This window comes from Eutrema salsugineum, unplaced genomic scaffold, assembly GCF_000478725.1.
Source record: "Eutrema salsugineum unplaced genomic scaffold, Eutsalg1_0 scaffold_7, whole genome shotgun sequence".
Lineage (NCBI taxonomy): Eukaryota > Viridiplantae > Streptophyta > Magnoliopsida > Brassicales > Brassicaceae > Eutrema > Eutrema salsugineum.
Window position 1 is genome coordinate 6,029,012 of NW_006256486.1, and position 12,571 is coordinate 6,041,582.

Genomic DNA, 12,571 nt, shown 5'->3' on the forward strand with positions numbered 1-12,571 from the left:
GAGAACAATACCAATATCAGGACCTTGCTGTGGCATAGAACCCTGCTGAAACTGTGGCTGACCGAATCCAAGAGATGGAGGCCTTTGTTGCTGAAATCTGACTTGGTTTGTGAAGCTGTTCCCTTGTGCCTGAACCGCTGGTGGCTGATAAGATTGTTTACTTTGGAAGTTGCCTTGGTACTGATTCTTTTGAGCAAAGCCTTAAGGAGGGTACCCTTGAAACTTATTCTGGTTCCCAATGAAGTGCAGCTCCTCTTGAACAAGACCAGCTTCATTGACATTAGTAAAGCAACTCTTCTCTTCAGCCGCATAGTTCATAAATTGTGGGGTGGCTATTACAAGCTTTGCAAACTTAACTTTCAACTCCTCTAGATCCTTTTTCAGCTCTTGTTATTTACCAGAACCTTCTCCTCTATAGCACCGGGCATAGTCTTCCCCATAAGTGTCTTGGCTCATGGCTAGGTTCTCAACAAGTTCCATAGCTGCATTGATTTCTTTTGCTAAGAAATTCCCATTTGATGCTGTGTCCAGCTGAGTCCTGATCTTGGAAACAGCTCCTCTATACAAAGTGCTAAGGAGAGAGTCTTCTGAAAAGCCATGATGTGAGCACTGAGTGGTATAGCTCCTAAACCTGTCCCAAGCTTCTCCAAAAGCCTCATTAGAATGCTGAGTGAAGCTTGAAATCTTGTTCCTTAGCTTGGCTGTTCTAGAAGTTAAGAAGAACTTAGATAAGAATGCTAACTTGCATTGTTCCCAAGTCTGTATTGAACCGCTAAGTAGGTTCTTCTCCCATTGGTGTGCCTTGTCTCCTAAACTGAATGGGAACAACCTGAGCTTGAAACTGTCTTCAGGGACACCACTGATATTTGTGAGATCACAAACTCTATCAAAATGATCCAAGTGCTCCAAAGGATCCTCATTTGGCAGCCCATGGAACTTAGAGTTCTGCACCATGTTGAGCATAGAGGCTTTCACTTCAAAATTGGTGTTCTGAACTGGAGGAGCTTGAATGCCGGCCCTGTAGTGGTGTGTATTGGCTCGGTCATTATCTCCTACATAGACCAGTGGAGACTCCTGACGCCAGGGTGGGTTTGGGTGGGTTTGGGTGGGGTTGCGGTTGATTAACCTGAGGCCGGTCTTGGTTCTGATTACCCTGAGCTTGTCCTTGATGGACCTGATCCTGTGGAACCTGATTTTTGTTCCCATTAGCTCCAATACCAGCTCCTTGACCGTGAGCAGCTTCTTGAGCCTGGTGCTCAATCCCAACTTGCTGATCCATTCCCAATCTCTCCAAATGAGCATCTCTTTCTCTTTGTCTTCTAAGTTGAACTCTTGTGATCATACACCTTAAAAGAAAGACAGAACTTGAAAGGGAATCAGTAAAACAAACTAAACTTGATCTCAAAAACTATATCAGAAACTAATGCTAACTATCCCCACACAATATGGCAACGCGCCAATTGATAACTAAGAGTTTTTAGGCTCTTAAGAGGGGTTATCAATCCCCTTGTCAAAGTAGTAAACGGGGTGTCAATCCATATGTGTGGTAGTTAGGCACTAGTTTATAAGATAAGTTCTTAAGTCAAGCTAATCAAAGACAGGTTTTTGATAACAAGTAACTAAAAGAAGCATAAAACGATAAACAAGCAAGCAATGATGATTAAACTAAACAGGCAAGCTAAAAACAATGATGGTGATTAAGGAAATGATAAAAGATAAACCTCTAGATGTGATCATTGATTAGGGTGCTTTCAATGCCTAATTCATGATGCTAAGAACATAATGCAACACTTGTAACTCTTTAGTCTAGACTTCAAAAGCAGATTAATTCATTCCCATGACAATAATCACTTTGTAAACCACTTAATCAAGATTAATTCACCTTAAGCAAGATCAAGCAATCAACAAGCATAAAGTTTCAAGTCTAATGATGACCAAACGGTTTCTACTTAAGAAGACCAAATCTTACACAGAAAGAAGCAACAAGTATTCACATGATCTCAAAACCAATTAACTTAGAACTCTAAACTAGATTTATCCTCTCATGAAGGCATTAACCTCTACACTAATCCATTTTCAAACCAAATCATCATTTGTGAAATATGAATCAGTGAGCATTAAGAAACAGTTCTAATATGTCATTCATGCATTTAACAAATCATTCCCATGATGAAAAACGCTTGAACCCTTAGCTTAGCTCATTCAAACACCTTGTGGGTGGAGAAATGACCAAGGTCTAGATCAGAGTGATGTGCAAAGATCTAGCATTAAGAGCAGCTAACTAAGGAAAGGAAATGAGAATTTAGAATCTAAACATCATAAACCGATCATCTAAGCACCCTAATCTACACACCTAGAAGCTTAAAGGATGACTACTCACTAATCATGAAGAACACACCATTTCCTTTGCAAGAGGTGATGTTAATCATGATTAGAAGCAGAGATGAGATGATGAGATGATGAGATGATAAGAAACAGCCTTAAGATGATTAAATCTGCTGGATATCTCTTGATCAAACTCGTTTTTACACAAAGAAGGAGAGAGAAAACAAAGAGACAACAGATTAGAAGATAAGATAATGGATAACTAGGGTTTTACACCCTAAAAACTATTTATATAAAAGGCATTGGGCCGGGTCAGCCCAGGACAAACTGGGTACTGACCCGCCCTTTCTGGGTTGCTGGAGCCACCCCTCGACATCTGAAGAAGTCTCACACCAAGGGTCATACACCAGGGGGTCATGTGTGGGTTGAAACTTTGATGAACACTTGAAGAACATGCATGAGACTTGGCCTTTGATCTGGTTAAAGCTTTGAAACGTGAAGAGAACCTGTTTGTGATCAGGGTTGGAAAGATAAGGACCTCGGCATAACACACCGAGGGGCTTGGTAGCCGAGGTTTGTGTTACATAGGAGTCCGACATGTAAAGCCCAGGTTCACACCAAGGTCAGCTTCAACACTTAGTCGTTTTGGAATCATTTTGGTGATCAAGGGAGCCTTGGTGTTGAAAGACCGAGGTGCTAGCTCGCGGTATATTCTAAAGTCTTCGTATACGTGCCTCCTCGTCATAACAAACCGAGGTATTCACGCCGAGGTAGGGCACAACACTTAGCTTACAGTCGCATTTCTTAAAACCCGGATTGACCAGCTTCTCTTCCGTTCAGTGTAACCTTCAGCTCGTAACTCCAAATGACCTGAAACCAGTTTCATGAGAAAGATCACTCCTCCAGCTCGAACGTTGGTGAAGATACTATCGCGCTTGGTAAGTGGAAGGTTCCCCGGAGGGCTCATCTTTTCGATGCATTGACACGATCAGAAAGAGGCTTCTAGACATGTGTCCATTCCGAAAACGTTATCTTCTTGATCATAACTCCAAATCGAATGATATCAAACGTTATGGAAAGAGAACCCAAATATCTCAAATCTTGATGAAGGCCCTGTAAACTGAATCTGTCTGGAAGTGCATCGTCCCTCGTAATCTTTGGAGCTCATCGAGTCGGTCTAAAAGTACCGACGAGACAGGTGTGTCTTCCGGTGAGCTTAACTCCCTGCTCACTACTCCAAATCCAATGAATCCAAGCGTTCTGGAAACAAGACGCATTGCTATAAAACTTTTATGAAGACCCCGTAAGTCATATCGGAAGGGAAAGCTTCCCAGTAACGCCGTTTTTGAGGCGTATCGGGTTTCTCCGGAATGAGTGCGAGATATGTTCGTCTTCCGGTGGCCATATCTTTCAGGTCAGTGCTTAAAATGCCCTGAATCGAACTGTTCTGGGTTCTTGACTCAATTATCTCCAACTTACATGAAGACCCCAATAGCTGAATCGGACGGAAAGACCTTCCGGTAACGTGATTTCGGAGATGCGTCTGCACTCGAGATTTTTGGCTGAGAAACTTAACCGCCGGTACGTGATTTTGGCGGAGAGATCTACCCGCAGGAAGGATTTTAGCCGAGAATTTTCGACCATCAGACAGCATTTCGCCGAAAAACCTCAGAATTTCTCCTCTACACCATTTTTGATGATTTCAACTCATTCTCCACTCCAAATAAGCTCCAAAAGCACCTGAATAACACTCCAAAACATGCAAAACTCTCTTGGACCTAATGCAATCTCCTAAGACCTAAAACAATGCCTAAAGACCTAAAATATATGCAAATAAGACATGATTTGGACGAATATGTACACTAAATGATGCGATTTATGAATATTCAGTTTCAATATTTAATTCGATAATAGTACGTGTCAAATTATAATTAACAAAGTATATAAGTTAATGCACTATTAATTATGGAAATTTTATGCAAAAGCAGATGAAAATCGTTAAATGTGGATACCATTGAGCATTAAGAAAATAACTAAAACTAGAGGCGGAGCTAGCAGTAAATTTTATTGGGGTCATAATAAAGAAGTTTGATATATATTACCATAATTTGAAAGTAAATAAGTTTATGTATTAAATTAATTAAGTAATGAAAGTTCATGCCAAAAAAAATGGTGAAAAATGAATATTGTTGAAGATTAACCAAAATAACTAAAACTAATGGCGGAGTTAACAATAATTTTTATATGGGATGTAATAAACAAATTTGATATATATTACCATAATTTGAAAGTTTGAATGCAAATTTATTGGGGTCAAACATTAGTTTTAAAAAATATGTCAGTCTATTAAACAGATAGAAAGTATATATATATATATATATATAATACATATAAATAAAATGCTGAGCTTTTGATTTATTAGTATGCCTAAATTTTTTGCAAACGTTGGTTATTTTAAATTTTTTTTATTTTTGTTATTAGTTAAGGTGAGGTTTATTAAAAAAAATATATAAAAATTAGGCAGTCGTGCTTGCTCTTTGCACAACATTTATTTTTTTGACCAAATTTTTCTATTGAAAGCATGAGAAAAAAAGATGCAGAGCCAAGCTCATAGTTTTCTATTTTCTGAGCTAAGTAGCCCAAAAAACCATAGTTACACACATTAAACAGAAACGGATTTGAGTTCTAACCTCATGCATTATAAATTAAACTTAAAAGAGATGACATCTAGAATATGGTTAAGAAAAATTAGTAATCCTAATCGTACATATAGATCCTTTGATGGATCCTTAAAAACTCAACTACTAAACTATGCAGGAAAAGATAAACATAAATGAAAGATGCATAAACTGAAATAGAAAAAATAGATACTTAAAAAGGAGATAGGTCAAAGGTTCAAGGGAAATATCCCTCTCTCATTCGCCTAAACGCTAAGAAACAAAGTTTGGTGGCTTAAAAACTCATTTTAGGAGCACACACCCGAATTAAGGCTGCTAAGAAATGTATTTATAGGTCCTAAGGTCTTCTAGGTCTTCTTTAGGGCTTCTCTGAAAAAAATAACGAAATGGGCTTGGTGTTGGGCCTAGGGGCCGAGTTTGAACCGCGGGTGAGAGTTCTCTGGGACTGGTAGAATGATGGTTTATCACGGATAAGAAGTGTGGGGCGCAGACAGAAGGTGGTTTGCTGCGGGTCAGCTGAAGTTTCGGGCTAGTTGATGGAACAACTTGATCTTCATGTATAGAAAGTCAGCTGGGTCCTCTTGAATGTATTCAAATTTGATCAGTTATCAGACGGTGAGAAGGTCTTCAGTTGAGACTGAACTTCTGACAGTTTAACTCTGAGCTAAAAATGTGGATTTCCTCCATTTTTCAATATTTTTCTCTAAGTTTCCTAAAAATAGTCTAGAAACTACAAATATAGAAAATTTGTAATAAAAAACTCCTAAAACAAGTTAAAACCTTTGAAAAATTATTTTACATCAATAGTGAAAATGGATACAAATACGGTGTTATCAGGAAGATGGGAACATCTGGGAAAGAGCAGTATAGATCACAGAGGTGGTGAGAGAAACATCTTCTCTGATACCGATGAGGTTTTGTAGCCTAGATTTTATCTCCTCTCTTACTAGTCCAGCATGACAACAAGGGAGAATAGAGGATAGATTCTCATCATTGGACAGAGACGGTCTTCGAAGCAGACAGGAACGAGGAGAAATCATCGTTTTAGAGTTTAGGCTTTTTGCAGCAAGAAGAGAGAAAATAAGCAGAGGAGAGAGAGATGCAGACTAGAGAGAAAGAGGGAGCTTAGGGTTGCTAATGAGAAGAGAATGAGAAAATAAGAGAGATATTTATAGGAAAACATAAGACTTAAAAAGGAAGAGAAGAATTATTCTTCTATAAGAAAAAGGAAAAGTAAAAAAGAATTATTTGAGATTAACTAAAAGAAAATATAATATTTTTATATGAAAACAAAAGAAAATAAAATATTTGGTCTCTGGAACATTCCAAAAAAATCTAAAAATCAACTTAAACCGAAAAAGAATCGTACAGATTTTCAGAAACCGAAGATAAGGATGCTACATTTTTGTTGTTAAATAAAATTTCAAGTTTCTCTTTGTTAAAATATGTATTTGCATATACTTTGTGGATTGTGGTTTTTATGGAATAATTTACTTCAACTGAGAGCAGTTTTTAGTGTTGAGTTTTCCCCCACCTAATTTAGGTAGCTTATGGTTGGTTTCAAAATGTCAAGTTTCTTTTTTTTTATAAAAGATTCATATGGTTATATTAAAGGAATAACAATAGTGGAATTTGACATTCTTTTAAAATTTAACCATTTGAAGTGAAATATAGTGAAAAAGTTTCATTGAAAAAAATAAGCTTGTTAACAAAATTTTTAAGTTTATCTTCTATGATCGTTAAGAGCAACTAAATCATTTAATTTTTTTTTTTTTGGTTTAGCAACTAAATCAGCAAATTGCAACTTTATATATGATGCCTTATTGGTCACACCCTTTCTTTTATTTTCTTTAGGTTATAAATCTTCTGAAATTAACGGATTTGAAAGAGATGGGTGAGTGCATATGCAACTTTTCGTCATCAATCATGGTCCTTTGACAAAGATGTCTTTGCTGTAGTTTGGCAGTAACCGTAAGTCTTCCTCATTGTTATTTTAAAAAACAAATTATCTGCATTTGTCCGGTGGTGACTTTAATTGTTAAGTCACATTTGGATGTATTATTATTTGTCTAACTGAAGTGTAAATTCCTACAAATATACCACTGGTGGTCTGGTGTTGTTCACTAGTTTTTGTCCATCCTAACTTCTACAGTTACTCTGGATAGTTCCTGTAGTCATCGTGATCGTATGATGTACAAATCATAACAGATTTGTTGTGGAAACGATGACTCCAAAGGAAACCACTATGGAACCAATATGCTGAGGATGACTTCACTACCAAAAGATGTGATAAGTTGATTTCAAATGAAAGAAAACTAAAGTCTAAATATTTCAAAATGACTCTGATACGGAAGCGTTAGTATCAGATTGTCGAAATTCCAAATCTATTGTTGGAAACATCGGACTTTGTTATATAGTGTACAATTCAAAAGTTTAGCCAAGAAATGTTACCTACGCACATGATTCACATCAGATTCAGATTGAATACAGAGAAGTAAATAACAGATTTCGATCTGTTAGCGAATAAGACTTGTGTATAGAAAGCATCGTCATAATCACTTCTTTTGTTGTATTTTTTCACTATATGGCGTAAATATATGTTTATATAATAATTATTTTCCAAAAAAGCAATGAAATTTTTTGTAGTAAAAAAATATGCATTAACTATACTATGTAAATAAAAGTATGTAAATAAATTTGCAACTAAATGAAATTGCAACGTTGCATTGACTATATTACGGAAATAAAGCTATATAAATAAATTAGCAAGTAAATGAACAGATTGCAACTTTATATATGTATTGATAATACTATATAAACAAAGGTATGTAAATAAATTAGCAAGTAAATGAACAAATTGCAATCTTATATATGCATTGACTATGTTATATAAACAAACACTACAAGAAATCACCTGTTTAACAACGACCATAATCGTCGTTAAATCCTTGTGAAAGAGGGTTTGCAACGATTTAACGACGAATCCGAATTCGTCGTATATTGATCGTCGTAACCGCTAATTCATCGTAAAATCGTCATTAATTAACGAGAAACAAGGAATCGTCGTAAAATCGTCGGGAAACATTCGTCGTAACTTCGATGTAAAGTTAACGACGATTTAACGACGAACATATATTCGTCGGTAATTCGTTGCAAATTCGTGGTCCAAAAATCGTCGTTAAATCGTCGTTTATTCGAAGGGAATTTACAACGATATAAAATTGTTGTTAAATTTCGTTGTAAATCTACATATTTCTTGTAGTGAAAGGTATGTAAATAAATTAGCAAATAAATGAACAAGTAAATGAACAAATTGCAACCTTACTTCCACAAGAAGAAGAAGAAAATAAGAAGAGCCAAGTTGGTGGGTTTCGGTCACAGATGAAATGATCCCTAGCAATGTCGAAGAGAAAAGCGTAATCGATAACGACTATTACATTGTTGTGAATGAGGAACATTACGTGGATGCTGCTGCACACTTTATAGCAAAATGCATCATGTCAAATCCCAAAGCTAAGGTATACTTGTCTCCTAGTTTCTTTCTTTGAGCATGTGTTTCTGACCCTAGTATTCACTTTGTCTACTTATAGTTTTGGTCCAAGAAGTTAGTGCTCTGAGGAAGGTAGGGCAGATAATGGATATATGGCATTCTGGGAAAATGTTTTATACATTCTTCATCTGGGAACACGCTTTTGGAGGGTATGTTTGATTTTCTAGTAATGATCTTGAGATGTTGAAACATGAATATTTCAACTGCTATTTGGTGGTTTTCGTTCTTCTTCAGGTTGTACAAAGCTCGTGGTGGGCTGAAGATAGCTGCTAATTAAGGGTGTTCATGCGACCAGAAAATTTGTTCTGAGGACTCTGTGAGGTCTAATTCGATGAAAGCAGAGATGATTCTCCACTATCATAAGGTTTGTGTATCTGTGTGAGGGAATGGCCTTTTTTTCTTTTCTAAAGTACTAGCATTGCTTTGTGTATAGTGTAAAAAGAGTTTGATCGAAATTGTATTTAAATTGATTTCAATTCTACATTTGTTCTTTAATTGCTTGTGTAAATAGTGCAAAAAACGTTTGAACAAAGTTTCTTCTCTAGCACAAAAAAAATGATTTTAGGTATCAGACAGATGAAGCATAATCAAATTTAAAACAACCAAAAACAGACTTGCAAATATCAAAGTATATAGCCCATGTTAAATTAAACGGATTTAGACTCATACATTACGATTAATGAGTCTCATAATACCCTCTACAGAGGAGAAGCGGTCAGATTTAACAATTGTGAAGAGCCCATCCTGATTCAGTAATCCCACAATAGACCCATCCTGATCTTGAACTACGATAGCAGAAAACCACGATGCTGATACAGAAAAAAGTCTTGCAATCCATCACACATCCTTGGTATCGATCTCACTATTCCCCACTTATTCGCTTTCAAGTCGTAGCCATAAACCACTCGGTGATCTGTAAGATTAGTCATCGTCCTCACCACTAAACACTTGACGTCGTAGGCCTTCACGTCCCAGGACAACATAATACTTTCGTTTACAGCCTCGTTCATGATCTGTCTTGTGAGGATCCATTTAGGATTGGTGTGGATACTTTCAAGAGTAAAACCGTAAATCATCTCCATGGTTGCCGATATCAATGTCAGGCAGTTATCGCCGACACCGAACAAGAGTTTTGTGACCGGTTCCAGGTGGGGTTTTCTCGGAATGATATACCGTGCTTGCTCGATTCTGGGATTGAAAGCTATGATAATTTTGTCGTTTCTCAACCAGTGAAGTGTGCTTTCCAAGTAAACAGGTTTCATTTCCGTCATGAGGTTACTTGAGAGGCACATGATTGTGGTTCTTGACACCAAGAATCTACATTTTTGTTTCGATTTCAAGTGTGGTGTGCGATTATGCGTTCGATTTTGAATTCCTGAGTGGTTTGATCGATTTGATCAACCGTGAACCCAATGCATTTTGCTCTTCTCCACTCAGAGTGATTCAGGAATCAAAAAAATTTTCGTGAGAGGGTTGGTGAAACAGAAACATCCATCAATCAAGAGTAAGAGAAGGCCGAAACAGTAACCAAGGATCTGGCACGACCTCTCTAAGACATCGTTGTTTAGGAATAGCCTAGAATCATCCACTGGGTGGAAGCACACCAACGTGGAGCCACCTCTGGAGATATGAAGCAGACTGGAATTGAGCCGGAAAGGATATTCAGATTTGAATTCTGGATCTTCGGATATATGAGATTTCATAAATTTACGAGTGCATTGCATCTTTGCCAAAGATTTGGGATTTAATCTGAAAAGACAGGCAAAGATAAGATATTCATGGTCGGAGATATTAGGATTTTTTTTTTGTTTAGTTTTTTTGTTGTGTTTATTTGTTACTTGAGTTGTGTGGTTATTGTATCGTATCTTGTTATATAAGGTTTAACAAGGTTCACTTGTAATACAATTAATGAATTATAACTCAACATGATTATGACACGTTTCAATATTTAATTCGATAATAGTACGTGTCAAATTATAATTAACAAAGTATATAAGTTAATGCACTATTAATTAAGGAAATTTTATGCAAAAGGAGATGAAAGGAAAAATAAAAAAAAGAAATAAGATCTGAGATTAACTAAAAGGAAATATAACAATGAGAACAAGAGTAAATAAAATATTTAGTCTCTAGAATATTCTGAAAAGATCTAGAAACTTAAAAAACATACGAATTGTCATAAACCAAAAATCAGGATATTATGCTTTTTGTTGTGGAATAAAATTTCAAGTATCTCTTTGTTAAATATATGTATTTGCATATATTCTGTAGATATTGGTTTTTGATGGAATAATTTACTGCAACTGAGAGCAATTTTTGGTGTTTGGGTTCCCCCTCCCCCACCGAGTTCAGGTAGTTTATGGTTGATTTCAAAAATGTCAAGTTTGATAACAAAAAAGGAATCATATGGTTATATTTAAAGAAATAACTAATAGTGGAATTTGACATTCTTCTAAAATTTCACCATTTGAAGTGAAATATCGTGAAACAGTTTCACTGATTTTGCTGAAAAAGAAAGTAAGCTTGTTAATACAATTTTAAAGTTGTTCCTTTATGATCGTTAATAGCAACGAGTAGATAATACTGATTATGATAGTTCAAAAAATTTCACTATCAACGAGTGGAACACCAGAAAGTTAACAAAAATTTTCTATCATTCTTATTCTGTTGAATTCTATTTCGTTTATATTTGTTTATGTAATTTATTTAATAACAACCATTTACACCCAATGTAGTGAGTATAAACAGATAGTAACTCAATAAGGCATAAAAATTAGAACAAAAAACCAGAACCAACCCGAATTAACCGAGTATTTCGCAGAAGGAGAGGATGATGATCAGATGGAAGTCAACTTTGTGAAGGGGCAAGGTTATGTGCAGAATTGCAACTTCAACAATTTTAGGAGTCACCCAAATCTATCTTACAGAAGCAACAATGTTGAGAACCTTCAGGATCAGGTCTATCCGCAGCAAGGAGTGCAGAATCAGTCAGGATTTCTGAAAAACTATTCTAACAGATTTCAAGGAAAGCAGTTCATCACCAACCAAAACCGATTCCAAGGAGAGAATCAGTAGAAACTGCCCTTCACAAACCTGCAGCCTTCTTCGAGCTCTGCAAACAGCTCGCAGGATGAGCTGAAAAACTTGATGCAGCAGCTGTTGCTGAATAGCAAAAGGCATCCATGGAAATTAATGCCAAGGTGGACACCATGTACAATGATCTGAATGGCAAGTATGAAGCAGTTTAGATTTATGTGAAGAAGCTGGATGTCCAAGTTGCTCAGACTGCTTAGGCTATAAAGAGACCAGCTGGAACTCTTCCCGGGAAGGAGAGAATCTCAGGACTGAGTATGTGAATGCAATTGAGCTGAGGAGTGGAAAAACTCTGCAATCTGCAACACCACCTGCCGCTGAATCAGAGAAGAGAAAAGAGAAAGTCGTGGAGCAGCTGCTCCAAGGAGGAGCACCAGCGTCTGGCGTAAAAAAGACGATAAAGCATGCCTCTTTATATGGTGCACCTGCTCTAGACCGCGGAGCACCTGCTCATGACGAAGTAGAGACGATGGAGCACGCCAGACCCTCGACAGAGCACCTGCTCCGGCCGACGGCTCCAGCTAATCTTCCAGCACGAGTTTATACACCTAAGGTGCCTTACCTAGTTACACCTAAGAAGTCTCGCAAAGACTTTGAGGAGGCAAAATGCAGGAAGATTCTGAGGGATTTCACTGTGAAACTCCCCTTTGTTGATATCGTTCAGATGATACCAGCTCTTAAGCGATACATGAAAGGGCTAGTGTCTGGAAAAGCTATTGATGCGAAGAGAGTGTGATGATGGTCTCGAAGGAGTGCAGTGCTGTATTGCAGAATAAGGTGCTGAAGAAGAGGAGTGATCCTGGGAGATTTATTTTATCAGTGAAGATTGGCAACATGATTTTCGCACGTTCACTCTGCGATCTGGGTTCAAGTGTAAACTTGATGCCATATTCTGTAGAAAAGGGACTGGGGTATACCAGGTTCA

At 37.0% G+C, this 12,571-nt stretch overlaps 1 protein-coding gene, 1 non-coding gene and 1 pseudogene across 2 annotated transcripts; 2 read left to right on the forward strand and 1 right to left on the reverse strand.

Moving 5' to 3' along the window:
* Positions 1 to 592: 592 nt before the first annotated feature.
* On the forward strand, positions 593 to 699 carry LOC112083176. The gene has a single exon (XR_002897475.1). It is a non-coding gene; the product is annotated as a small nucleolar RNA R71 (small nucleolar RNA).
* Positions 700 to 8,389: 7,690 nt separating this feature from the next.
* On the forward strand, positions 8,390 to 8,830 carry LOC112082989. Its single transcript, XM_024150711.1, has 3 exons — positions 8,390 to 8,521; positions 8,572 to 8,702; positions 8,788 to 8,830. The coding sequence occupies exons 1-3, from the start codon at positions 8,390 to 8,392 to the stop codon at positions 8,828 to 8,830; spliced, it is 306 nt and encodes a 101-aa protein (XP_024006479.1).
* Positions 8,831 to 9,338: 508 nt separating this feature from the next.
* Positions 9,339 to 11,737, reverse strand: LOC18010385 (annotated as a pseudogene).
* Positions 11,738 to 12,571: the final 834 nt, after the last annotated feature.